The sequence below is a fragment of the Rhinopithecus bieti genome, unplaced genomic scaffold, assembly GCF_001698545.2.
Source record: "Rhinopithecus bieti isolate Rb0 unplaced genomic scaffold, ASM169854v2 scaffold_9383, whole genome shotgun sequence".
NCBI classification, from domain to species: Eukaryota; Metazoa; Chordata; class Mammalia; order Primates; family Cercopithecidae; genus Rhinopithecus; species Rhinopithecus bieti.
The window spans coordinates 54,380-82,180 of NW_016806471.1; the positions used below are offsets into that span (position 1 = coordinate 54,380).

The window sequence follows — 27,801 nt, forward strand, 5'->3', positions numbered from 1 at the left end:
CAGTCTGATATTCATTTATGAAATTTACCTACCAGTGTGAAAATTGACATGAGAAGACTAGATTTGTAATATTTACTTTAAAAAAGTTGCCATGCATTGTATTTGAAAAAATTAGTACAAACACATGTTAAAGGAGTGAAACTACATAGAAAGATTATTAAATTAAAAATAAAATTTCTCCTGCCGTTTACATATTAATCTACTTTACATGGCATTTTGCAATTGCTTTTTTATTTTAAACCTGATAATGTGTCTTGGGCTTTAAAAAAAAAAACAATCTCAACATTTGAGGCTCCACTGAATTCTTTTCAAAAGTTTGAGAAATACCTTTGACTTAATAGGCTATAACTTATGAATGGGCATTTAGATTGTTTCTAGGTTTATGCTATTACATAAATGTTTCGTTGAATATCTGTGTGTATGTATACATAAATGTATATGTCTGTAGATCATACATAATAATATATACCATATAGTGTATGATGTAATGTATTATATATGATGGAAAATATTTGTCACATATACTGAATGGATAGATAGATATAGATATATCTACAAAGAGAGAGAAAGATAAGTTCCTAGTACCAAAATGTTTGAATGAGATAGCACCGAATTGTTCTTCTAAATATACCAATTGTGCTCTTATCAGTACAGTATTACAATTCCTGTTTAATTTTACTCGTGCCAACTTTGGACATTAAACTTAAAAATTATAATCTGCTGGGTGCAGTGGCTAACGCCTGTGATCTCAACATTTTGAGAGGTCGAGACGGCTGGATCATTTGATGTCAGGAGTTCGCGACCAGCCTGGCCAACATGGTAGAACCCCGTCTCTACTAAAAACAAAAATTAGCGGGGCGTGGTGGCGGGCACCAGTAATCTTAGCTACTTGGGAGACTGAAGCAGGAGAATCGCTTGAACCTGGGAGGCGGAAGTTGCAATAAACGGAGATTACGCCACTGTACTCCATCCTGGGCGACAGAATGAGGCTTCCTCTCAAAATCATCATCATCATCATCATCATCCATTCCGTTGCTCCGGCTTCCAGCCTGGGCTGTCATCCTACACTAGTCCCACCCCTTAGACAGCTTCCACATCTGTTCCTATTTTTCACACCGCTACGCACATCCTATAACAAGCCAATATATGTTTGTTGAATGGATACATGGGTGAACGCATTGGTAGGGAGTAAAGTGAACTAAATGATGCCACGTGTGTTAATAATCACTGAAACATGTTTTCCATTGCTTCTGTTTTTCAAAGCGGTTTTCACAGCTTGAATTCTCTCCATTCAGCGTCATGAAAGCCCATTCGAAATGGACATCAGCTGACGTTTGCCTGCACGCATTTGCCTTCCTCCCCTCCCGCTTGTCCGCCTCTCTTTTGGCTGGTTTTCCTCTTTCCTGCAATCTCCCCTTTCGCTTCCCTTCCCTCTGAGCCCGCGCCCGCCTCCCAGCACGCTGGTCAGCTCCTCTCGCCCGCAAGTCAGCCTGGCCCCGGCAGCGCGAAGTCACGAGGCTGGGGGCGGCCGGCGGCGAAGGGGGCGGGGCGAGGCCGGGGCGCCGCAGCGCGCATGGGCGGAGCCAGGGGCGCGGGCCGCTTTGGTATATCCGCGCGTGCGCGGCGTCGCTGCTGGGCCAGTCCGGACGGAGGAGACAAGATGGCGCTGCGGGCGATGCGGGGGATTGTCAACGGGGCCGCACCCGAGCTACCCGTGCCCACCGGTGGGCCGGCGGTGGGAGCTCGGGAGCAGGCGCTGGCCGTCAGTCGGAACTACCTCTCCCAGCCTCGCCTCAGTGAGTATCAGAGAGCAAGACGTCTCCGGTCTTTGCTCCCTAGCCTAGCCTTTGCTCCCACTCACCTGCTTAGCCAGCTGGTAGGGTGCAGGATTTATTTTTCCCTCCAGGTCTCCCCTCCGACGCTGACCCACTTGTCTCTTTAGAAGGAGATTTGCCTGTACCTAATATTTCCGGGAGGTGGGCTGAGGGCAAGAGCACCAGCAGGAACTTTTTCCTGGGGTTGGTGGGCTCCTGGCTATTGCCCTACACCCTTACCCCCTCCCCTCCCCAGCTTCCCTACTGGGGAGCATTCTCAGGCACTTGCTTCCCGTCCCCGAGGGCCACTTCTTGTCACTCCGATCTTAATCTTCCCCTGACTTCATTTGGATGTCTAGGGGTCTAGGGAACGCCCCTTCTTCTCCCCTTCTCCTGGTGAGGACCTCAGTGGGGTCTTCAGCTACTACGGAGGGCAGACGGTAGAGCCATCGCTGGCGTCTCAGGCCTTTCGTGGATGGAGGTCAGGCCAGTTAGCCAGAGGGAGATGTGGCTTGGTGTTCGGTGGAGGGGCTGCTCCACAGAAGGACACCTAGATATCAGAGAACGCTAGAGCTGAAAAGTACCTTGCAGGTCATCCAGTCCAACCCTATCATTTTACAGGTGAGAAGCCTAAGGTTCTGGAAGGGGTAGAATTTGCCATGCTTCAGACACTTATTGGCAGAGCAGGGACTAAAAATCCAGGTTCTTAAATTCCCGCTGGGCCTTTTTCTACCCTTGCCTCTTCATTTACTGACCAGTTAACCGAACTTGGTTGAATGCAAGGTTCTTTGGGGAAGCCAAGTGGCTTTGTCCATAGATGGTGTGTGTGCATAGGCTTGTTTAAGTGTTGTGATTATTTAAATAAAAAGACCTTAATGAACTAGGTTTAAGTGGATAGCTCAGCAATTCCGAAAGAAATGGTTCTTGATTACTAGAGAATGCAGTTGTGTAGCATCTAACTTCACAGCTTTCTTGGGAACTGGCAATGAGCCCTCGAAATAGACTTTTTTAAAAACTGGGAAAAGCACATGATGTTTCCCCGGGTGGTGAGGCTACATTTTCACTGGTTAATTGCCAGAGTGCCTGTCTGTAGGTGGCCGATTGGTTAAAAAGGATTTCAGATGAAGGGTGTTAGCCTGGGCGATCTGAAGCCTGACTAATCCACATCCTGATCTGTCACTGGGTCATGTGATGGCACTGCAGTGTGAAGAAAAAGGAAAACACTTGATTCGGTGGATTGCTGAGATGTGCCTTTTACCCTGGGAATTGTTCGAATTAGAAAATGTATGTTGGGGCTTATCTGAGCTGAAGTAGCTACTTCAGGAAATCGGCAGATGTTGCATTCTTATGCAAACCTTGGCAATAAATTTATATCTACGAATTACAGATTCTCTTTTATTAATTACGTTTGTATGCATTGCTTTTCTTTGGGCAGAACAGATGGACATTAGTGGTGCCTCTCAAAAGAGGTTGTAAAGGTGCAGTAGTCAGTTTCCATATAATTAATCATTTCAGAGAATAGCAACTGAAATAATGTTGTTTAAAGATACTCCCTGATTAAGATTGTAAACCTTTAAGAGAGATGAATGTGATTTCTCCATAGTTTGTACGTACTTAGCCAGTTGCTGAAGGATTTTTCCAGACGTTATTCTTGACAAAACTGTTGTAGCATAGGGCTTCACACTGAACTGTTAGAGGTCAGGGACCCTTTTTATCCCCACTGCCTAGCACAGTGCCTGACACATAAAATGTGTCTTGTAATTGTGTAACTTGCATTTAAACTCCTTGCTCGAATAATTCAGTGGATAGATTGTGGACATGGGTGGAATCAGAGCAGGGAGTTGAAATGCCTGGTTGAGTTTCACTTGTATATCCGTGTTATTCTAAAAAGCATAAATGATAGATATCATACTTAGGCTAGCAACTAACAGCATTTGAATATCTTCTTTTGCCATATTTTTCATTCTACTCAAAAGTTGTAATTGCTTCTGAGTAAATACTGATTAATGTCTTAATGTTTGTGGTTTTTTTTGTTTTGTTTTGTTTTGTTTTTTGACGGGGTCTCACGCTGTTGTCCAGGCTGGAGTGCAGAGTGGCGCGATCTCGGCTCGCTGCAACCTCTGCCTCCCCGGTTCGAGCAATTCTCCTGCCTCAGCCTTCCGAGTAAGTGGGACTACAGGCTCGTGCCCCCACACCTGGCTAAATTTTTGTATTTTAGTAGAGACCGGTTTTCACCGCGTTGCCCAGGCTGGTTGCGAACTCCTGAGCTCAGGCAGTCTGCCCCACTAGGCCTCACAAAGTGCTGGGATTACAGGCATGAGCCACCACACCTAGCCAACCTCTTAATTTTTGTAAATTGATTGATGATATAATTTAAGGGGATATATAATTATAGTTATTGTGTGTGTGTGTGTGTGTGTGTGTGTGTGTTAAGACAGGATCTCACTCTGTTGCCTAGGCTGGAGTGCAGTGGTGTGAGCTCAGGTCACTGCAACCTCCACCTCCCAGGCTCAAGCGATCCTCCCACCTCAGCCTCTCCAGTAGCTGGGACTATAGACGGACACCACTACCTCCAGCTAATTTTTTTTTTAATTTTTATTTTTTATTTTTGGTAGAGATGGGGTTTCCCCATGTTGCCCAGGCTGGTCTCCAACTCCTGAGCTCAAGAGATCCGCCTGCCTTGGCCTATCAAAGTGCTGGGATTTCAGGTGTGAGCTACTGTGCCCGGCCTAAAGCTTCACAATGAACCTTTAGAAGTCAGAGATCCTGGTCGGGCGCGGTGGCTCAAGCCTGTAATCCCAGCACTTTGGGAGGCCGAGGCGGGCGGATCACGAGGTCGGGAGATCGAGACCATCCTGGCTAACACTGTGAAACCCCGTCTCTACTAAAAAATACAAAAAACTAGCCGGGCGAGGTGGCGGGCGCCTGTAGTCCCAGCTACTGGGGAGGCTGAGGCAGGAGAATGGCGTAAACCCGGGAGGCGGAGCTTGCAGTGAACTGAGATCCGGCCACTGCACTCCAGCCCAGGCGACAGAGCGAGACTCCGTCTCAAAAAAAAAAAAAAAAAAAAAAAAAGTCAGAGATCCTTTTTGTGTCCCCACTGCCTACCACAGTGCCTGACACATAGAATGTGCCTTGTAATTGTGTAACTTATATTTAAACTCAAAAAGTGGTGGTTTTGAATGAAGAAACGGAGTAATGTTGACAGCTCCACTGTACAAATTAGATCCTTTTTAAAAAATAGCTTCAGCCGGGCATGGTGGCTCAAGCCTGTAATCCCAGCACTTTAGGAGGCCGAGACGGGTGGATCACGAGGTCAGGAGATCAAGACCATCCTGGCTAACCCAGTGAAACCCCGTCTCTACTAAAAAATACAAAAAACTAGCCGGGCGAGATGGCGGGCGCCTGTAGTCCCAGCCACTCGGGAGGCTGAGGCAGGAGAATGGCGTGAACCTGGGAGGCGGAGCTTGCAGTGAGCTGAGATCTGGCCACTGCACTCCGGCCTGGGCAACAGAGCGAGACTCCGTCTCAAAAAAAAAAAAAAATAGCTTCAAGATTATAGGACTTTTAACAAGAGATAGAAAACATATTCAGGCTTGAAATTAGGAAATTATCTTGAGCATTTTAGTTGAATTTCTGAAGTCACAAGGAATGAAAACTTGATTTTCTCTTAAAAGGAAAGGTTCAACAACATACGTAGAGCTTTTGGATGCTATATATTTTGAATTCGGTCGTCTCCATTTTTCTTGAGACCCTAAATCAACTGACCTTAAGTTTCTTATAAGGCAGAGCTAGCCCTGCAAAAAGTCAAAATAGGAATCTTCTCCTTGCTTTTTTTCTAGAACCTCTTCTTTAGGTGCCCACTGCTCATGGTGTGGATCTTTACTCTTCTTTTACAAGAGAGGATGATTGCTCTGGGGTTTTGTTTTGCTAATAAGGTGGAGGCTAAAAGACTAGGACACTTATTATGCAATGGCTGTCAGCTTTTTTTCTGAGTGTTTCATAATCATTAAATGGTGTTAGTAGTGTTGAACAGTCTCCTATCCTGCGGGAGGAAGAGGATGTCGTCTGACAAAATACATGCTCCTTAAAACCTGTGTAGATTTTGGGTTTTAAGTGTTACTTCATAAATACTTGTTGTCTGCCTGATATGATAGTTCAGAATCAAAGCCAAGACATTTTGGTTGTAAAATATGTTAAGAATGTAATGTATCTTCTGTGTTGTCAGAAGTTCTGATTATCCCCCCTACACCCACCTGCGGACTCGAATTCTTGTTCATTTGGAGAGAAGTGGTCAATATTTTGGTAAATAGAAATATTTAGGTAATTTGCAAATCGGTTTTTGCCTTTTTTGAAGGGCAACTTAATGTCTTTGACAGCCATGCTCTAAACTGGTATCTCTGTTTTGGGGTGTTAATGGTAATGATGAGGAAGTCTGGAAAATACTGTTGAGAGATAAAAGGTAGTGTTTGTTATCATTCTGCTTGGTTTTCTCTGCAGATAGTTTTAGTACCATGGAACAGAGCTGTAGTTTTATATAAATTGTCTTTTAGTTTCCACTTGTCGTCCAAGTGCTAGAAGCTGTATGATCTCCATACTTTTTAATTGTACTGGAGACTAAGGCCAGAAATAATATAGGGGTCATAGAGTACCAATCCTAAGATTAAAGGAAAACAAAACAGTTAGAAGCCTGGCTCCCCCATTGAAAAACAAACTTATCAGGACCTTAGTTTCCTTAGGGTGCATCAGCCTTGCCTATTGTGTTAGCCATTTTCTGTTCCTTTTAACAGAAAACCTGCAACTGGATCATTTATAAAGAAAAGGAATTTATTTCTTAAAGTTCTGGAGTCTGGGAAGTCCAAAGTGGAGGGGCCGCATCTGGTGAGAGCCTTCTTTCTGGTGGGACTTGAAAGAGTCCCAAGGTGGTTCAGGACATCACATGGTGATGGGGCTGAGAAAGCGGAGGCACTAGCGCAGGTCTCTCTCCCTTTTGTAAAGCCACCAGTTCCCTTCAGAGGATAACTCATTAACCCATGAATGGATTCATCCATTGATGAGAGCAGAGTCCTCATGACCCAGTCCCCTCTTAGAGGCCTAACCTGTCAATACTGCCACATCGGGGATGAAGTTTCAACTTGTTTTGGAGTTTCTGAGGGGATATTCAAACCCTAGCACCCACCTCATTGTGTTCTGTGAAGGTGAAATCAGATAGCCTATCTGAAGATGCTCTGTAAAAGCATGAAGCTCTTTACAGCTATAAAGCTGGGTCACATTTTTATCTTATTTGGATTATAACATGTCTTAGCTTCGTTTTTATGTCAGTTGAATTTAAACCAAACATGTTTAACCTCTGGTTTGTTTCGAAGTGTCTCCTCATCGCCTCATGTTTTTCATGATGTTCGATGTAGGAAAACGGCTGAATCACCTCCACCAGATATTCCGTTCTCTACTTAAACTCTTCCAGTAGCTACAACTCCATTGGAAAAAGATTGTTTTGCGATGATGACAAAGCGTAGACACAGGGAAATATTCGCTGGTGTGAACAGTAAAAAACTGTTTTTCATAGCTAAAATTGCAGGCTTGCGAAACTGTTTTGGGTGGTATCGCTTCATAATTCTTAGAAGATACCGTACCACAAGAAATGGACCGGTTCAGTTTTAGAATTTGGGCTGTAGTAGAATCAAAGAATAAGTGGCCCTGGAGCTAGAGTGTACACGTTCAGATCCTTGGATTCTTTTGTGTCCTTGGGCAAGACACAATAATTTCTCTGAGAATAATTTTTCTCTTCTGAAACTTAGAATAATGATAGCTAACTCATATGTCCGTTATGGAGATTAAATGAGAATTCCTGAAAAGTACTTACTAAATGTATGTTGGTGTTATCAGTTAACCTGCAAGGTTACTTATTGGCTTTTTTAAAGGCTAGATACATTGTTGCAAATTTAAAGACTTTTGAGGAAGTAGAATCTTGCCTTCTGTTAGTAGAAGTCAACTTGATTCACTGTTTCCAGGAAAAGCTGTGACTGGTGTTTCTTTTTCTTGGTCATACTTTTGCTCGTGACTGGCAAAATTTCATAGTTTGGAATGAGCTTGAATTTTAAACATGAGATTCTGAAGCTTTATTGTTGTAGAAATTAGATGTATAAAGGAGATACAATCTTGTCAAAAAAAAAAGAGAATTTTAAGAACCTGATGTATTTTACTGATGTTTCATTTTATTCAAAACAGTTTATTGTAAATCTCAGTACCATATCCCCTCCCCCACCCCAGCTGTTTGGTAAAGGTTTGGGAAAGGTCTACGTTTCTGCATTTCTGAAAACTGGTTTCAAGAAAACATATTTCTAATGTAGCTCACTTTCCATTTCCACTTGGCAATCTTAGAAAGTCATTGAAAAACAATGTTGGGAGTCTTTTTAAAATGAGAACAATGAAGAAATCTTTTAAAGGGTTGGAATTATGTTTTTTAAGAGTATTCGATCATTTTAAAACAGTAGGGATAGTTTTCATAAAAGTGGCAGAAAATGTGGCAAATGGGGTCTTTCTAGTAATCTAGGGGCATGATTAATCCTTTCACATGACCATCCCTCCAAGTAGCTTGCTTTTATCTAAAGTGAAAAACAAAAAACAGAAAAACACTTCCGCTGGGGGGCCTCTATTGAGACAGTTACAGTACAGTTACGGATATATCCAAGCAAATATGTGATGTCTGGATTTAAACGTCCTGTTAGCAGGAAAGATGGAAGCCCTGACAGCGCCGTCTGCTCCGTCCCAGCATTTGTACCAGGGCTCTGGCTTCCCAGCCTGAGGCTGAAGGAATTGTAATTTTAAATTCCAAAGCCCCTTGAGTGGACAGACTGGTCAGTAAATGGTTTCCTCATTCTTGGGAGTCCACATCTGTGCCAGGAATCTCTGTGCAAGCTCATTATAAGACCTCAAAAAAAATCTAGCAAGCGAAAAATTCCCAGTTGCTAGACAGCTTCATATTAATTATTTTAGGCCTTATAGTAAATTTTCTTCAAAACTTTGGTTCATGTATTTTTTTCAGTTCTGCTTATGAAATTTAGTGAATTTTGTAGGTGTCTGGTAGAATTACTGTCCCCTGAGTGTTCTTACACCTGATCCCCGTTTCACTTGCCATGCAGGTGTGATAGGTGAGGGCTTTGGGTAGGTAGAGTAGCAGTTTATTCTTAGGGCGCACTTTGCAGTGGAAAACAACAGTTTCTAACCTGGCAGTAACATTTGACTTTTTTTGAAAAGGATACTTTTCTTATCTTGTTTGACCCCTGGCCTTTCTTTCCATTGCCTACTCCCTCCTTCAAAAGCTCTTTTCCCTTAGTTTTTATGACACCATTTAATTGCGGCTTTTTACCTTGCAGGCTACATACAATTTCTCCAATTTCCTTTGTGACTTTGGTCACTTCTGCTTAACATTAAGAATTCCCTTTCCTTATCTACTTAGCTAAATGCCACCTCCTCTATAACGTTTTTACTTTTCTCCCTGAGATAGGAACTATTCCCCTGTTTCTGCTGTGCTCCCACAAACCCTCTACAGGCCATAGTTAGAGCCCTTATCCCATCACATTCTAACTCTACCCCCTCGGGAAAGACCGAACTTTCAAAGGCAAGCAGAGTCTGTCCCTCTGTGTCTTGTTTTTGTATGCTGGGTGCTTAGAACAATGACTTACTCTTACTAAGGATTCAAAATATTTTTGGTTGGATGACAGTGAGTTATGAAAAGTTCTATAGGCACAGACATTTTTATAAATGCATTGAAAATTTTGTAACTATTTGAGTGTTGCGTATTCTAATAGATATGATAACGTAGAAAGGATTTTTGGTAATGCCAGAGAGCTGATTTAAGCTTTTGTGCTGTTTGACTAAAGCTGACTCTTTTGTATTTTTTTCCAGCATACAAGACAGTATCTGGAGTCAATGGTCCGCTAGTGATCTTAGATCATGTTAAGGTAATACCACTATCTGTTATGGTCTATTTATGTAGTTAAAAATGTGGCATTAGGTCCTATTTAGTACACTTTAAAATTTTGTTATGATTTTTAAGCCATGCTTTAGACTGAGTGTCATTCACAGTAATTATACATTGGTTACTGGGGTAGGTCAAGGAGAGGTATACAATTACTAGTTTGTCGAGAGAGGTTAATGATGCATTTGTGCTTGGCATGTGACCCCTCTGGAAGCAGAAAATACATCGAGAAACATTTCTTAAAAGAAAGAGCAAAGTGCGTTGCCTCTTCCGCTTTATCACTAAGGTATTATCTTTGTGTGTGATAAGGTACCTGTAGAAACTAATCTCAAGATGAAACCTAGCGAGTTTACCTCCTGACTGCAGTTTGATATGTGCTGAAGATTGATTCAAAGCCATAATCAGACTTAAGTTGTACAAGATTTAGGCAGGTGCCCATTAACATTTTGTGAAAAAATACAGCCTACTCTTTTGTTTTTTGAGGACAATGTTAGGAAGCTTTGTTTGTTTCTTTATATTTTAATTGTTTTCTATATTCTTTGTTAAATAAACTTTTGGACTCATTTTAAAATACAAATTTTAAAATATTACTAAGTATATTATTCAAACAGCTCAAAAAATATTTGGGCTCAGTAGTGTTAAGTGCTGAGCCCAGTACAGAAAATAAAATGGTGAACAACAAGAATGGGGTCTCCCCTAGTTGAGCATAGTATAGTGGAGATGCAGATATGGTATCAATGTCTACTTGGTACGTGCTGTGAAGAGTCAGGTGGGTGCTATGAAGGATTCTACTGGGAAGGACTTAGAAACCGTCTCTGAGGAAGTAAATTTTTTTTTTTTTTTTTTTTTTTTTTTGAGACGGAGTCTTGCTCTGTCACCCAGGCTGGAGTGCAGTGGCCAGATATCAGCTCACTGCAAGCTCTGCCTCCCGGGTTCATGCCATTCTCCTGCCTCAGCCTCCCAAGTAGCTAGGACTACAGGCGTCCGCCACCTCGCCCGGCTAGTTTTTTGTATTTTTTTAGTAGAGGCGGGGTTTCACCGTGTTAGCCAGGATGGTCTCGATCTCCTGACCTTGTGATCCACCCGTCTCGGCCTCCCAAAGTGCTGGGATTACAGGCTTGAGCCACTGCGCCCGGCCGTTGAAGTAAATTTTAAGAGACCTAAAAAAGCTTCATTGACTGTTACATTGGGGTATAGTTATAGGTGAGGGAAGACTGGTAAATAAATTTTATGTAGTTGTAGAAAAATCCATTCAGACCGTGAGATTTATAGTGATTTGTTTTGATTTTAGATTTTGGCTTTTGTTTTTAACATAAAACATACAGGATCAAGGAACGGATAGTCTCAGGCAAATTATATCAGAATAGAAGAAGATGAAGCACTGCTGCCAACTGATTTTGTGAAGTTAGCATATCTTTGACTCCAAACCAGGAAAAGGGTAGTATTAGAAAAGAAAAATAGCTGTTCTCACTTATAAACACAGATGCCAAAATTCTGAATACATTCATGTTAGATATTAGCAAAAATACCTATGTAAAATATCAGCAAAAGTAGATAATTTGATGTTAGAAAATCTAACAGTGTAATTCAGCACATTCATGGAATAAACTAGAAAAAGCTTATATTCTTCTCAATAAATACAGAAAAAAAATTTGATGAAATTACTCATTTTTTAAAAGCCTCTTTGAAAATAAGGAATATAACAAACTTTTAACCTCTTAGTGAGTATCTACCATAACCTGCAGCAAATCGCATACTTAGAAGATTCTATAAACATTCCCATTAAAATCAGTGAAAGGAAAACAACCGTTTCCTCTCTACTGCTGTTCTCAGTATGTACTTCACTTCTGACACCAGATGTGTGTGTTTTTCCTGTAACAATTCAGTTCTTTGGCAAACACCTATTGGATGCCCTGCAATTAAATCAGTTCTGACACTCACTGCAAAGAGTTGGTGTGTACCCCACAGGTTAAGGCCTTAGTCCCACAAGACTGCAGTCCACTTCAGATGCCAATCAAAAGTAGTGGCTCCCCAGGTTACCCACAGCTTCTGTCCAACTTGGCTACAGATTGAAGATTCCCTTCTGAAGTTTGGTAATTCGCTAAAATAGGTTTCAGAACTCAGAAAACCATTTACTTACTATTACTGATTTAGAGTATGTTAATATATTAATATTACTATTACTGAATAAGAGTATATTGAAGGATACAAATGAATAGCCAGTTAAAGAGATTATCGTAGAGTGAGGTCCTGAAGAGTCCCAAGCACAGAAGCTTCTGTCCCTGAGGAGCTGGGGTGGACCACCTTCCTGGCACGTGGATGCATTCTTGCTGCCCAACCCAGAAACTCGACAAACACCCTCAGGATTTTTTTTGAAGACCTAAGCATGACTGGTCAAGTCCTTAGCAGCGATGATTAGTCAATTTCCAGTACCACTACTCTATCAGGAAGTCAGGGGATGGGGCTGAAATTTCCAGTCCTCACTCAGCATCACCTTCCATCTTTCTGCTAAAAACCCAGTGCTATGGGGAAAAGAAATTAGGGTACAAAGGGAGAAGAGAAAAGGAACCGCCATCATCATTTCTTCATAATCTGATTAAAGAATCAGAAAACCAGGCCGGGCGCGGTGGCTCAAGCCTGTAATCCCAGCACTTTGGGAGGCCGAGACGGGCGGATCACAAGGTCGGGAGATCGAGATCATCCTGGCTAACACCGTGAAACCCCGTCTCTACTAAAAAATACAAAAAACTAGCCGGGCGAGGTGGCGGGCGCCTGTAGTCCCAGCTACTCGGGAGGCTGAGGCAGGAGAATGGCGTAAACCCGGGAGGCAGAGCTTGCAGTGAGCTGAGATCCAGCCACTGCACTCCAGCCTGGGCCATAGAGCGAGACTCCGTCTCAAAAAAAAAAAAAAAAAGAATCAGAAAACCCAAGTCATCCAGTAGCAGACAATTAGAAACAATGGTAGAAAACAAGGTACTGGATACAGGATCAGTTTACAAAAAGTTCTAGTGTGCTGTATGCCAGAGTAACTGTTTACAGAAAACTGTAAAACATTGTGAAAGACCATAAAAGAAGACCTGAAATAAGTGAAGATTTCATGCCCATGAAGGAAAAGACTCAATTCTCCCCAATTAACACAATCAGAGAAGAGTAATTAAAAATGAGGATTGGGTTCAGGAATAAGCAGATATAACAGTGGAACACAGTTAAGAGCCCTGAAATCAACTCTTCACGCACAAGAATTCAACTTGGTGAGTTCAACATTACAAGGCCGTGGGGGACACTGTGCTGCTCAGAATATTGTTAGGGCAATTGGTTTCCCATATAAAAATGAGAAACATAAAATTAGTTACCAAAAATAAATCCAGATGGATTAAAGATCTAAATATAGAAAACAAAACATAAGTCTAATAGAAGAGAATACAGAAGACTGTTTTTATGACTTCAGACTGTTTTCCAAACAAGACACAAAAGGCAAAAATTCGTAAAGGACCACAGTATGTTTTATTACATAAAAGTGTTAAAATTTTGTATGACAAGATTCCATAAGCAAAGTCAAAAGACAGAAAGGAAACTAAGAGAAGATATTTGCACAAGGATTAATATAGAGAATCTATAAAACTTCTATAAATGAATAAGAAGGATTTACTGGATAAGTGAAGAAAGGATATTAATAAGCAGTTCATAGGAAATGAAGTAATATGAATGAATAGTTGACAATGATAAGCACGGAAAATTCCTCAGTATTGGTAGAAGTCAGGAAAATGCAAACTAAAAAGATGCCATTTTTATTAAAATGGCAAAAATTACATTTAAAAGCGTAGATGGGCAAAGATGGAAAGGATACTTTTTTATACTGCTAGGGAGATTGTAAATTAATAAGGTTCCTTTACAGAGTTAGTTTGGCAGAAAAGGGGCATGGCTTGTATGTGGCCCAAACTAAATTTTGGCTTGTGTGAGGAGCCACATGTAAGAATGCTCATTGTAACATTTTTGTGCTCGTGTAAATTTGGAACAACCCAGAACTCCACTGGTAGAACTGCTGAATAAAATGTGGTGTAGTTATCTGATTTAACTGTACATCTTCTAACATTAATTCTAAGGTGCCCATATCTCCAAAGGGTCTTACAACCAATGGCACATCATAGTTTAATTGGCAGTTTTTTATTTTTCCACATCACACAGAATAATGAGGCATCTTTCAATAAATTATGTTGATAAAATAAGTATTAACATGACGGAATGTCACGTTAATATCAGGTCAAGTGGAAAACAAATTGCAGAATGATAAGTACATTGCCATTTATGTAAATCACCAAACTACATTTTTTGGAGACATGTCTTTTTAAAGAGTAAGAATGGGTTAGAGGAATATGTATCTTGTTAGGAGAACTAGATTGAGGATGAGACTTAAGCATTATCTTATTATAATAGTAATTATTATTTAGTAACTTTTTTTTTGAGACAGAGTCTTGCTCTGTCAGCCAGGCTGGAGTGCAGTGGCGTTATCTTGGCTCACTGCAACCTCCGTCTCCCCAGCTCAAGCAGTTCTGCCCCAGACTCCTGAGTAGCTGGGATTACAGGCATGTACCACCATGCCCGGCTAATTTTTGATTTTTAGTAGAGACAAGGTTTAACCATGTTGGCCAGGCTGTTCTCCAACTCCTGACTTCAGATAATATGCCCATCTTGGCCTCCCAAAGTGCTGGGATTACAGGCGTGAGCCACCGAGCCTAGCCTATTTAGTAACATTTTATTCTTCCCCTATCAACCGCACCTGAAGCACACAGTTGATTATACACACAGCCTAGAAAACAATCATCAGTTCTAGGTGGTGGGAAGATGTTTATCTGTACCTTTCTGTAGCCTCAAAACTATAAAACATGCATGCAGAGGAAAAGCAATACATTTAATTGCCATGTTTTCAAGGATTTAAGACCCTTCTTCTGTACCTTATGCTTTGTTTGCTAATATACGTGTCAGTGATGTGTGTTGTAAGGACTTAAACTACCTGAGGATATTGAAAGCTCTCAGCCTAAACCTGTATCTGTGGAGAGTAGGGGGTTGCACATTCAGACACACCATGGTACAGACAGAGCATGTGTAGTAATTTGGAGGACTTTTAAAATGGGGGTTATTGATCCTTTATTTTTTTTCTCTTTAGTTTCCCAGGTATGCTGAAATCGTCCATTTGACCTTACCAGATGGCACGAAGAGAAGTGGGCAAGTTCTGGAAGTTAGTGGTTCCAAGGCAGTAGTTCAGGTAAGTTTCACCTGGCCAGCTGAACTGTTGCCTAGCTGCTGACACAGGGAACACTACTTGTTTCTTTCTGTGATGATCATTGTGTAAGTGTTTTTAGAGTCTTTAGAGATTGGTTACCGGCTGCAGGGAAAAATAATTATCATTGCATGTTTTGTTGTTCAGTGTCAGCCACCTAGCTCCACTTAGTCCAACAGCAACACTAAAAAAATGGCTTTTTTAAAATGGATAGAATTAGTCATGTAGAAGGAGAGAGATGAAAAGCAGAATTCAGTGATGATGTGATGAAACCAAAAGAGTATCTGTCTGAGTCTCTTCCTTTAAATTGTCTCATACAGTTCCTAGTTTTTAATGTTACCTCACTATGGGTGATGGCAGTTTTCTCAATAACATGTTCCCCTTAAAAATAGTCTAAAGCAGGGATTGGCAAGATTCCTGTAAAGGGCCAGAGAGTAAAGCTTTTAGGCTTTGTGGGGCCAACTAAATTCTCTTACATATTCTTCCTTCTTTTTCTTTCTTTTTTGAAACAACCCTTTAAAATACATATAGTAAAAAATTTAAAAAAAAAAAAAAACATGCTTAGCTTGTTTATCAGACTTGGCCTGTAGCATGAACCCTTGATCTACAGGTTGACAATTTGATTTATTATATGTCTTTGCTCATTATATCAAAAGTAGTATACATTCGTGTATTTTATTTTGTAAGGACTGTTTAACAGATGGATAAAATGTAAATGCCCATGATCTAAGTTACTTTTACTCTCCTGATTAATTCTTTTTCTTGATAGGTGTTTGAAGGGACTTCAGGTATAGATGCTAAGAAAACATCCTGTGAGTTTACTGGGGATATTCTCCGAACACCAGTGTCTGAGGATATGCTTGGTAAATGCATATTATTCATTCTAAGCTGAGATCTGTTTCCTTTTAAACATATTTCCATAAGGTCTTTTAAAATTATGAACGTTTGAAAGTCAGCATCTACTTTGTCCTGTCTTGTTACTGATTTCTAGGTCGAGTATTCAATGGATCGGGAAAACCCATTGACAGAGGTCCTGTTGTACTGGCTGAAGACTTCCTTGATATCATGGGTAGGGACAGTAGATGGATTTCTGTGTTTGGAATAAAATAGCCTCTCTCTGTCTTGTACCTTTGCCAGATAGAGAGTGGTGTTTGTGTTATCATTTAAAGTAGATAAGCAACACACTGCATAGGTTATAAATTATTTTATTATTTAATTATATTTTCTTAGAAATTATCTTAAAGTTTTATGTATTAATATTTTAAGATACTGTAAAATATCTAGGATGTGTCTGAAATGTATATGGTAAAAATGAGGTAAAACATGAATTTGAATTAGATTCTCGGCAGGGTGCGGTGGCTCATGCCTGTATCCCGCACTTTGGGAGGACGAGATGGGCGGATCCTAAGGTCAGGAGATGGAGACCATCTGGCTAACCGGTTGATACCCCATCTCTACTAAAAATACCAAAAAAAAAAAAAAAAATTAAGCTGGGCTGGTGGCAGGTGCCTGTAGTCCCAGCTGCTTGGGAGGCCCAAGGCAGGAGAATGGCGTGAACCACCGGAGGGCGAGCTTTGCCACTGGCCCCCCGAGGGTGGGGGGGGAACACTGGACTCCAGCTGGGCAACAGAGCGAGACTCCGTCTCAAAAAAAAAAAAAAAAAAAAAAAAAAAAAACAAAAAACAGACATTAGGACTTCTCTCTTATTTGCTATACCTTTATTTTACTTTAGGAACTTGAATTCTATTACCCTATGTTTTGTGCGTCTACAAAAGAGTAAAGGAAAAAATTATTTCAAGTTTCGTATTTGAAAACTAACTGATTTTTTTATTTTTTTGTAATAGAGAGCTGCTTTATGTAGTTCTGGTCTTCTGGTGCTTTTTCTTTTCTTTTAATTTGATATGATTTCTAATTTCATTCATGAATATTGTGCCAACATGTTAAAATTTTCCTTTCTGGAAATACATTAGGTCAGCCAATCAACCCTCAATGTCGAATCTACCCAGAGGAAATGATTCAGACCGGCATTTCAGCCATCGATGGAATGAACAGTATTGCCAGGGGGCAGAAAATTCCTATCTTCTCTGCTGCTGGGCTACCACACAATGAGGTGAGGACTGGGATCGGTTTGCTATGAAATGTAGCAGGCAAGAATTTCTAAATGCTCCACTGTTACTGAGAAACCAAGTAAAGGGTTTTCAAAATAAATACTCAGTGTTATTATTTGTATAATCCAGTTACCTTAAATCTTTATTTATGCACATGTCTTCTTGCTTACTCTTGCATATCTTTGCAAAAAGTACAAAATAGTTTCATTGAATAAATCCCCTAAAATGTCCTAGTTTCATTTATGATTCAATTCCAAAAAGTTTACAGTAAAAGTTACTTTGTTGTAGAAATGTTATTTTAGATTTCAACTGAATTATTCTACTTTGCTCATCAGATTGCAGCTCAGATCTGTCGCCAGGCTGGTTTGGTAAAGAAATCCAAAGATGTAGTAGACTACAGTGAGGAAAATTTTGCAATTGTATTTGCTGCTATGGGTGTAAGTAGATTTGTTTGTTTTAGTATGATATATAAAATTTTGCTTGTGTTATGAGAACAATGTAGTAAGCTGTACATATATTGTTGAGTTTTTCTTTAGGTAAGGAATTTGCAGTCTGGCATTTTGGCCAAACTAAGGACTAAATTTGGCATTTGACTAATTTGAAATTTAAAAATAATGTTGTTTGTGCCCCAAACCGGCTTTTTGTTCTATTGGCTTTTGTGAAAACTTTTGGGGTACTTGAGATTTTAAAAGAAGGAACAATTCAAATCTGTAGCTTGGCTTTTATCACAAGTAAATGTTAAGGATTTTTCTTCTCCCAGCACTGATGAAGTTATTGTTATTTAGGTAAACATGGAAACTGCCCGGTTCTTCAAATCTGACTTTGAAGAAAATGGCTCAATGGACAATGTCTGCCTCTTTTTGAACTTGGCTAATGACCCAACGTAAGTAAACAGAGCTATTTCTTTCTGTGGCCCAGACTCGGGATCAAAAATGTTTCTTAAGGTTGGGGAGGTAAACTGTGGTAATAACAGCGTTTGGACCTAGCGGTGAGGTAACCCTGTATTTAAAGTCCAGCCCTGCTTCCTGATAGTTATCTGGCATTGGGCAAATTACTTAGGTTCTGAAGCTTGTAAAATGTGGCAACTGATACTTGTCTCATGGAGTTGTTTTGCATATTAAATGAGATCATACTTAACATATTACCTAATACACAATCAACTCTCTGTAAATGATTTCTTCCTCTTACCTGAAAAATCTGGCTTTCATTTGTTCCCTGTCTTTCTCCTTCCTGCGCCCCGCCCCATGACGGTGTTGAGAAACCATACAACTGAGAAATTTGAGACATTTATAAATAACTGTTAATACCTTACTTAAGAATTTGTAAAGTAACAATTGCTTTACTCTCCTGAATTTATTTAAAACTTTAAAAAGGGGAATTGTACTGTTGTTTCCAGAATCATTTCTTTTGTCTTTTCTTTTGGTCTTTTGGTTTGAGTGGCCTAAGACTTATTAAGTTCCCTTTCAGCATTGAGCGAATTATCACTCCTCGCCTGGCTCTAACCACAGCTGAATTTCTGGCGTACCAATGTGAGAAACATGTATTGGTTATCCTCACAGACATGAGTTCTTACGCTGAAGCACTTCGAGAGGTAACTTGTTCATGTTTTTCCCTCAGTTAAACAAAATTGATTAATTTTCAGGGTTAACTTGTCGCTTTGCAAGTTTTCATTATTCTTCAATTATGGTTTTTTAATTCCACTGTTCATATATTAGTAGAATGGCTTAATAAATCAGAAAGGAAAATACTTCCTTTTTGTCAACGTGGTAGAAGTGATTAGAGGATAAGATTTAAATGGTTAGCCTGTGTATCATACTGTCACTATCTCCATGGATTAAGAAATGATTGTAAAAGGGAGTAAAAAATTCAAGCTGTTTATTCAGTTACTCTCCCGGGAAGTTCTGTTTCTGTCCAGACTGTTAATTTTAACCCTTTTATAATTCCATTTTTAATGAAGTTAATATATTATAAAGACCATACTCTGACAGTACTCTCTTCAGCACTTTTTTCTTCAGAAAACCCAATGTTTAGGAACAGTATTAAGATTCTAGCAGGCTGGGCATGCACAGTAGCTCATTCTTGTAATCCCTGCACTTTGGGAAGCCAAGGCAGGAGGGTCACTTGGGATCAGGAGTTCACGACCAGCCTGGGTAACATAGCAAGACCCTGTCTCCACAAAAAATTTAGAAATTGGCCGGGCATAGTGGCACACACGCTTGTGATCCCAGTTGCTCAGGAGGCTGAGGTGGGAGGATAGCTTGAGTCGAGGAATTCGAGGCTGCAGTGAGCTCTGATTGTGCCACTGCACTCCAGCCTGGGCGACAGAACGAGACCTGTCTCTCAAGAAAGAGATTCTGACAGTTACCCCTAGAAGTTTTGGGGTATTTTTTCTAATACAAGTTACTGAAATTTTGAGTAAGTTACTCTTTTAAGCACATAAAAAGACTTCTGAAGAGACAGGCTGTATCAATACCTCGCTTCTTAAAATTCCCTCAGTGCTGTCACCATATCTTGCTCCGCTATATTGCTGTTTTAGACTAACTCTAGTCAAGGACTAACTTTTCTCCCCCATCCATTACAGACCAGTACTTTTGTAAAATACAATAAAAATGAGTTATTACAAAAGTGAAGTTTTAAATAGATATATAATTTACAAATGCAGATTTTAAAATTAGTAGATTCAACAGACATAAAATTATTCTGCCAGATTGCCCTGAAAGTTTCTAAGTGCTTATCTTGTTTTCTCTGTGATGATTGCATGTTGATAACAGCTGGTCTGCAGACCGCACTGCGAGGAGCACTGCTGTAGCAGGCTCCTTTGAAGATGCTAGAGTAGCACTTAGAAGTTGCATTTCATAATGCTTTAGGGTTCTAGTTGATTGTAGATTAACATGCATGCCTGTAGTCTAGTATCCATGTCTCTAAGGGAAAGATCGTTTATCACCATTCTTATTTTGTGCAGTGAAATGGACTCCTGACTTTGTGACCCTCAGAAATTGTTTAATTTTTCTGACCCTTGATTCCAACTGTAAATTGGAGGTAATGCCTTCCTCATAGGGTTGCTGTGAGGATTAAATTAAATAATGTTGTAAAGCGCAGCAGATGATTCCTGGTGTACATTTCCTTCCCTTTTGACCTTTTTGGGATTAGGTTAGATAAATATGGCTAGTTCCACCACGTGGAATAAATCTTGTGAACCAACAATCTTTTCTGTTTTAAAATTAACTTCCTTTGATTTATAAAATTGCAAACAGATTTTCTTCTAGCAAACTATTTGAAAACTTACATTACAGAATACTTTGAATTCATGTTGCCGGGAGATTTTTCTAAATCATTCTTAAGGACAGTATTTAAAATGAACATGATGGGATTTTCAACTTTGTACTTTGGCATGTTCAAACAAACATGTTCTAACCAAGCTCATTATAATCTGGTATGTGATATTCTTCTCCTTGACCTGCTGTCAGGTTTCAGCAGCCAGGGAAGAGGTTCCTGGTCGACGAGGCTTCCCAGGTTACATGTATACAGATTTAGCCACAATATATGAACGCGCTGGGCGAGTGGAAGGGAGAAATGGCTCGATTACTCAAATCCCTATTCTTACCATGCCTAATGATGGTAAGTTTTGGTATTTGGATTATAACACACCTAATCTTTTTAAGGAGAGAGAAGACCCATCTTTCTTTTCGAGTTGAAATTATTTTGAGAACACATCCCCTAAGAGTTTATCTTGGTTATTTGTGGCTAAATAAGACATTTTTCATTTGAAAGTTACCCATAGTTATTATCCTTTTGTGGAGGAAAAGCAATTTTCTTCATAATTTAAGTTTTTAACTTGCTTTTATTAGGTACTATTGAGTGTCTGCTGTTTGCAGGACACTGTTCTAAATGTAAAGAATTTTTGAAAAGAATTTATGGTTTCTACTTAATGTAAGTTACTCAGTCTAACTGGGGATGTTTTTTATGTGTGTGCCCCAGTAATTTAAGATGCCCATGTTAAGTGCCACATGAGGAATACAGGTAGAAGCTCCACAAGACTTAGAGACAGATTTTTTAACCAAGGGCTGGTTAGAAATGACTTTCCAATGCCTGTCGGCGTGTGTGCTCAGGGTGGCTCCTGGGGTACAACTGTTTAGAATTCCTCTCCTGTATTGCCTTTTTGTCCTTATTTCAGTTTTTCAACAACGCTTTTACAAAATACGGTAAGTTATTACTTACTGTCATCGAGCACAGCACTGTTCTGAGTGCTTTATAAATATTCACTCGTTGCTCCTCATAGCAACTTTGAGGCAGATGCTGTTTGAGGCACAGGGAGGTAAAATGATTTGTTGAGGTCAGCAAGTGATAGATTTAGGACCCAGTTTGAGTTCATAATTCACACTGTTACTCTGTACTGCCTCTGACTGAAAATGATTTGTTCCAGGGGAGTAGCTACAAAATGATGTAATGTAACAGATTTGGAAATGTGTTGCTTTGTGTGACCTTTTTGGTGCAGCCTGGCTAGTGTTTACCTCTCTGTGTCACATGCCCACATTTTGCATGGTGAAATGTTGTGTATCCATCTGACATAGCTTATGAGCTAAGAATGTTCTCAGTATACATCAGGTTGGCAAATTTCTGTAAGGGAACTTTGGGTTTAAAATGAAACTTTACTTATATTGAGAGGGGAGAGCACTTACCTAGGGGAGAGTATTTTTTATGAATGCAGCCAGTTTACCTCATAGAGCCAACACGCATCTAACTGCTGCAACCAAACTCAACTGGCCAGTATAGTTGCCATTAGCCACATTTGGGTATTTAAGTTCAAGTTAACTAAAATTAAATAATTGAAATTAAGTTTTTTCAGTTTTGTTAGCCATGTTTCAAGTGTTAGATAGCCACATTAGGCCAATGGCTACCGTACTGCACAGCACAGGCACAGAGCATTTGCAGCATCACAGAAAATGACTCTAATAACTACTCTTCTAAGTAATGTTATAGGTAGTACAGATGGACTTCTTGTGGATTTGGTTCTGGGAGATGGCTGCTTTAAAACTCATAACCTAAATATGCCATGCTTAACGTCGACTGTCTTCCTCCGGTAGATATCACTCACCCAATCCCGGACTTGACTGGCTACATTACAGAGGGGCAAATCTATGTGGACAGACAGCTACACAACAGACAGGTACTGGACGCGAGCAGTGCTCTGAAACTTGCAGGCTTGCTCATCCATTACTCTTCAGTGACTTGGATTTTGCTTTTGGGAATTGCTTTGCTTAGAAAGTATCAACTTGAATTGTTTTTAATGTGGCTATCAAATTGTCATTTCTGTTATCTTAAATTCTGGTGTGGGCAGAGCACCAGAATTAAGAATCGTCACTTTTCTTTATTGTGTCTTAAAATGGAGTCACTTGTCTCCAACAACTTTTTTGGGAATTGTGTTCCTTAACGGTATCATCTACCAATCTTGTTATTAATAGAAAAAAATGACTTTTCCATGCTTCTCTAGTAGATGCTGACTTCTAAAATCAGCTTTTAGGAATTACAGTTGATCTTTTTATTTCGTATATAATTTTTTGAGTCAGTTCAGAAGACCATTTTGACTCAATAATGTGGTAGTACTTACCAAACAGATATTGAAAGTTTAGTTTTTTAAAATAGTCTTATACAGTGTTATAGATGAGACTTTTTTGGATTTGATTCTTGAAAGAAATACTGTGCCATAAAGTGTTTCTTGCTACCTTTTCTTCCCAGGAAGAGACAGTAGAATTCATCTAGGAGACAAATGCAGCAGTTTTCTGTGATTTAAGAAGTAATAATGAATTTCAAATGCCTTTTGTAAAACTTGAGTATTGTACTTAAATATAGTATTTTTTCCCCTCTCATTCTACCCAAGATTTATCCACCTATCAATGTGCTGCCCTCACTCTCACGGTTAATGAAGTCTGCTATTGGAGAAGGGATGACCAGGAAGGATCATGCCGATGTATCTAACCAGCTGGTACGTACATTCTTCTAAGAACGGTGTTTGAAAAAAATGGATGTCTTTCTGCTGTCTTCCATCTCTTGTTTTTCACCCTTACCACTTTTCCCCATCCACATGGAATTTTAGTGTAGACTTGGTGTGAAATACATAATCATTCATTAGAACCACAGCAGCCTTTTCTCATAAGGATAGATGCTGATGATCAAGGTTAGCTTGAAACCCATGTCTCATGCTATCATGTTTCCAAATAAAAAGCCAAGCAATGAGGTTGTTTAAATTTTTTATTAGCAATTTTAGTGTTAATTATAGAGTATTCCTGAAAGGCTGCTCTCACCTGTTTCTTGCTCAACATACTAAGCCATCACCAGAACACTAAAGTGTACAGTTTTACGTAGGCTCTGAAATCCTTGATTTTTATAGTCATATGAGATTGTACACTAACACAAATAAAGAAAAATACTATGGCCATAAAGTAGAAGTGGTAAACTTAGTGATATCACAGATTTTTTTTTTTTTACTAGAACTTCAAGATGGATTTCTCCATGGTTTAACTATGGGTTCTGATTTTTCAAGTGGTCTACAAATTTTGAGCTCATTAACATTGAAGAAGTGTGTTTTTTGTAGAGCATTAGGAGTGTCTGTGTATTGTATGCCTGAAGACTCCTTTCTGAGTGAGAATATAGTCCTTCTGGTACTTTCATATGAATTTTATGTGAATTGATTTTGTAAATTCCTTCTATGGGCTCTTGTGAGGAAAACTGGAGCAGTACATTCCTATATCCCAGAGGACTGAACATTTTGAGAGCCTCTCTCTGCTGATGGGAGCCTTTCTTTTCTTTAGTATGCGTGCTATGCTATTGGGAAGGATGTACAAGCCATGAAAGCTGTCGTTGGAGAAGAAGCCCTTACCTCAGATGATCTTCTCTACTTGGAATTTCTGCAGAAGTTTGAGAGGAACTTTATTGCTCAGGGTAAGATGACTGTTGTCTTACAAACATAAAATGCCTCGTATGTAATTTTGAAAACTGCTTTCCAAGCCTGAGGGAATTCTCATTGGTTTCTATACAGTTATTTCTCTGGTTAGAGAAGAGGCTCTGTCACCTGCCTGCCTTTTAACCTCTGGCTTCTCCTCTGCCTTCTAAATAACTTGGGAAGATCTTGACTTGATTTTCCAGTGACTTAGCTGCCATCTCACTGTTTTCCTTCTTCCATCGCCCTTCTGAATCCTCCTTCTCAGGCCCTCTGCTGTGCAGCTTCATTGCCAGTTCTCCTTGCTGCTGACTTCTTAGCAATGATCTGCTTTGACATTTGGGGCTTGGGACTTTCCTGATTCATCCATATTTATCTCTTTTTCTCATTTCTTACCTTCCTGCCTCTTAATTGTTAATAATCGAAAAAGCTCAGTTACCTGTTCTTTCTGCTTTCCCTCCCAGTGCCCACTTTTCACTCTGCTGTGACTCTACAATGTGTGGGCCTTTACCCGCTGTGCGGACCTCTGATTCCACATCTCCAGCTGCCTTAGGAACACCATGTTGTTTATGCCACCATCCCGAGGCTCAGTGTACTCAGATCAAAGTTTTTTTTTTTTTTTTTCCAAGTGACCTGCCTAGCAGTGCCCTTTCAATTTTTATCTACCTCTGGTATAATCATTGTTCCAGTTAACCCAAGCTCAGTAACTGGGCATTATTCTTAACCTTCTTTGCTTATTCTCCAGTGATCAATTATTTACTGATTTGTGTTGTTTTCCTTTGAAATATCTTACCCTATTCGGTTTTTATTTCCATTATAATACCTTAGTCCTATATTTCTTAAACGGTAATATGCTTTTGAATCAGCTGGAAATCTTGTTAACATGCAGATTCAGATGGAGCAGACCTTGGTGGGGACAGAGATTTTGCATTTCTGTGAATTCCTGGGTGATGTTGAAGCTGCTGGTCTCTGACCACGCTTGAGTCCAAAGGCCCTAGTCCAAACCTTTGCCCCATCACCCTTGGCCACTGGTGCCAACATTTTCACCAGTCTTCTTGACTCCCTGTGTGCCATTGCCAGAGTAAATATATTACTAATTTTATTGGTTGTCCCTCTATTAAAAAAACCTGTAATGGTTTTTATGACGTAGCATAGGCAGGATTTTCAAGCTGTTTTGCTTGGTCTCTCCCATCACCCCTGCTAATGCTAGTGATACTCTCTTAACATCAGTGATGGTTACAACAGGTGTGTTTACTTTGGAATAAATGCATCAGGCTGTATGCTTAGGATGTGCACCTTTCCAGTTATATGATACATTATTATTCAAATCCCCAAAATATTCATGATTATTGGAATGTTTTTAATGCAGAACCTGAATATCTTAAACAAAATAAAGTTTTCATCTAGAGAAAAGAACCCAGACCTCCAGCCTTGGAATCAAAGAATAAGATTTATGTGTGGGGATAAGGATGATTCTGCCACCAAAAATAATTTTAACAACTTGGAAAACCACTGACCTTCAGATAGTGATGCCCTGGAGAGGGTTGCGTGTATTCAGGTGCTTGACTGGCATTTATGGCCTTCTGAGCATCTGTGTTAGTTGCCTTCAAATTCAGCCTTTTCTCCTTGTGTGAACCTTCTGTGCTAGGGAGACTTTTCTCACTAATCTCTGGACAAAACATTGATTCTAGTTACCATTGCTCAGGTATGCTACCCGGTTGTCAAATCTCAGATCTATCTCCCCATCCTCTCCTGCAAGACTGTTCCTGTCTCGGCCCACCCGCCTCTTCCGCTTCTTTGGTTCCTTATTGATACTCACTGTCTGTGTCCCCTTTTCCTCACTCCTTCTCATTTAGTCTTGGGAGCCCCAACTGTTTTTTTTCAATATATATTTAATACACTGCTAGTCATGTAACAATACATACTGAATAACACTGCTAAGTTGGAAGTCATTTGCATTTATTAATTCAATCTCAATTTTTTAAGGTCCTTACGAAAATCGCACTGTCTTTGAGACTTTGGACATTGGCTGGCAGCTGCTCCGGATCTTCCCCAAAGAAATGCTAAAGAGAATCCCTCAGAGCACCCTGAGCGAATTTTACCCTCGAGACTCTGCAAAGCATTAGCTGCTGCTTCTGCACTGCCCCACACTCTTGTGAAATACTGGTTCTATTTTCTTTATTCCTTTTGCGCTCCCCAATCCCCACCTTTGTGTTGGAGTTTACCGTGTTACCCTGTAATTAAAAACAAAGAATAGGTAACATATTGTGCCAGTGTTGCAACGTTTTAAACTGCTAACAGACCTTAAAATATCCCGTTCAGAAAACCTGGGTCCTCAGTGCTATGTTTAAAGTAGCTGCAGGGATGGAGTGGCGTTTTCTTATTGCTGTATGTATTGTACATAGTGGAGTAGTTAGTTACCTGATAACGGTCTCATTATTTGGGTCTCTTAGACCTTACCTCTCAACTCCCTCAAGAGTCTCTGAAGTTGTAATGCTTTGGTCTCTACATTAGGGGCAAGATCCGGTCTAAAAGAAGTCTCCTTTGAGAAGGGCCAAGAGGCTCTTTCCTGAGTGTTCGCTTTCGGTTTGTTGGTGTGCCTGTGTTGCTGGGCTGTGCTGATGCTTGAAGCAGATGGTTTTGACTGTCTACTTGCTCTTTCCTGTATAAAGAATAGATGAGTGAAAGCAGTTTTCTTTTTCTCTTTAGTACATATGTATTGGGATTCCTGTGTCTTACAGCTCTCCCTCTCCAAATAATACACAGAATCCTGTAACTTTTCCACAGCTGGTGTCTGTCAGGTAGCAGTGAGGCCCCTTGTCTTGTTGATCCTTACTGGGTTTCCAAGCAGAGGAGTCACGTGATTAAAATCGCTAATAGAGTTGTTGTTTGGGGTACAAGATAAGAAGAAAGAAAAACCTACAACCTTTCTACATTTTGACATACTAACAGTGGTTTAAGTTTCTAAAGTGTTTACCAGATGCCGAAGGCAAGGTGGGGGAGCAAACGCACTTATGTTTACGGATATTTTAAACTCTGTTAGAGAGTAGCCTTTGAAAATCCCCAATTTTGTTCTGCCTTTTGACCTCTCTCTACCTTTTCAGGGTAATCTTTGTGGCACAAACGATAGCATTTCCAAGCTTTAGAGTTTTCTGAATTCCTGCGCCTTCCTGAACGTGAGCCCTGAGCGATCTTCTATGCAGTTCTCTGCCATGTGTCCTGTTTGGTCTCTCTGTGTTCTTTGTTACTTGGGTGCAATAGCGACTTCCCTACTCCGTGCATTCCATCTTTCATGTCGTGTAAAGTTCTTCACTTTTTTCTTTGAGGGGTTGGGGGTGGGGGTGGGGGGAGTCAGCATGATTATATTTTAATGTAGAAAATGTGACATCTGGATATAAAATGAAATAAATTAAATGGAAGTTAACTAAAGTGACTCTGTATCTTCTAAGAACGAGGAAAGCAACAAGCAAATATGTAATCACGCATCTCTTCAATTCACAGCTCTGAGCATCATAACCAGGATTGGGAACCAGCCCTTGTGTTGTAGGGACAAGGCTTCCAGACTGCCCTTGCCGCTCTTTTCAGTACCGTCCCTTACAGCGCGCTGTACTTTGATCCAGGGCTGAGTGTTCCTACAGGTGCTCCCCAGCATTCCTCATTTCAGACCTTATCAGACCTGTAGA

At 40.1% G+C, this 27,801-nt stretch overlaps 1 protein-coding gene across 1 annotated transcript; it reads left to right on the forward strand.

Moving 5' to 3' along the window:
* The first annotated feature begins 1,453 nt into the window (after positions 1–1,453).
* ATP6V1B2 (ATPase H+ transporting V1 subunit B2) lies at positions 1,454–27,537 on the forward strand. The gene is made up of 14 exons (XM_017876742.1): positions 1,454–1,796; positions 9,723–9,778; positions 14,960–15,058; positions 15,843–15,936; positions 16,065–16,142; positions 17,044–17,183; positions 17,517–17,618; positions 17,967–18,064; positions 18,649–18,772; positions 20,649–20,799; positions 22,266–22,348; positions 23,060–23,164; positions 23,991–24,120; positions 26,105–27,537. Exons 1-14 carry the CDS (start codon positions 1,574–1,576, stop codon positions 26,242–26,244), a joined length of 1,623 nt encoding a protein of 540 aa, XP_017732231.1. The 5' UTR covers positions 1,454–1,573; the 3' UTR covers positions 26,245–27,537.
* Positions 27,538–27,801: the final 264 nt, after the last annotated feature.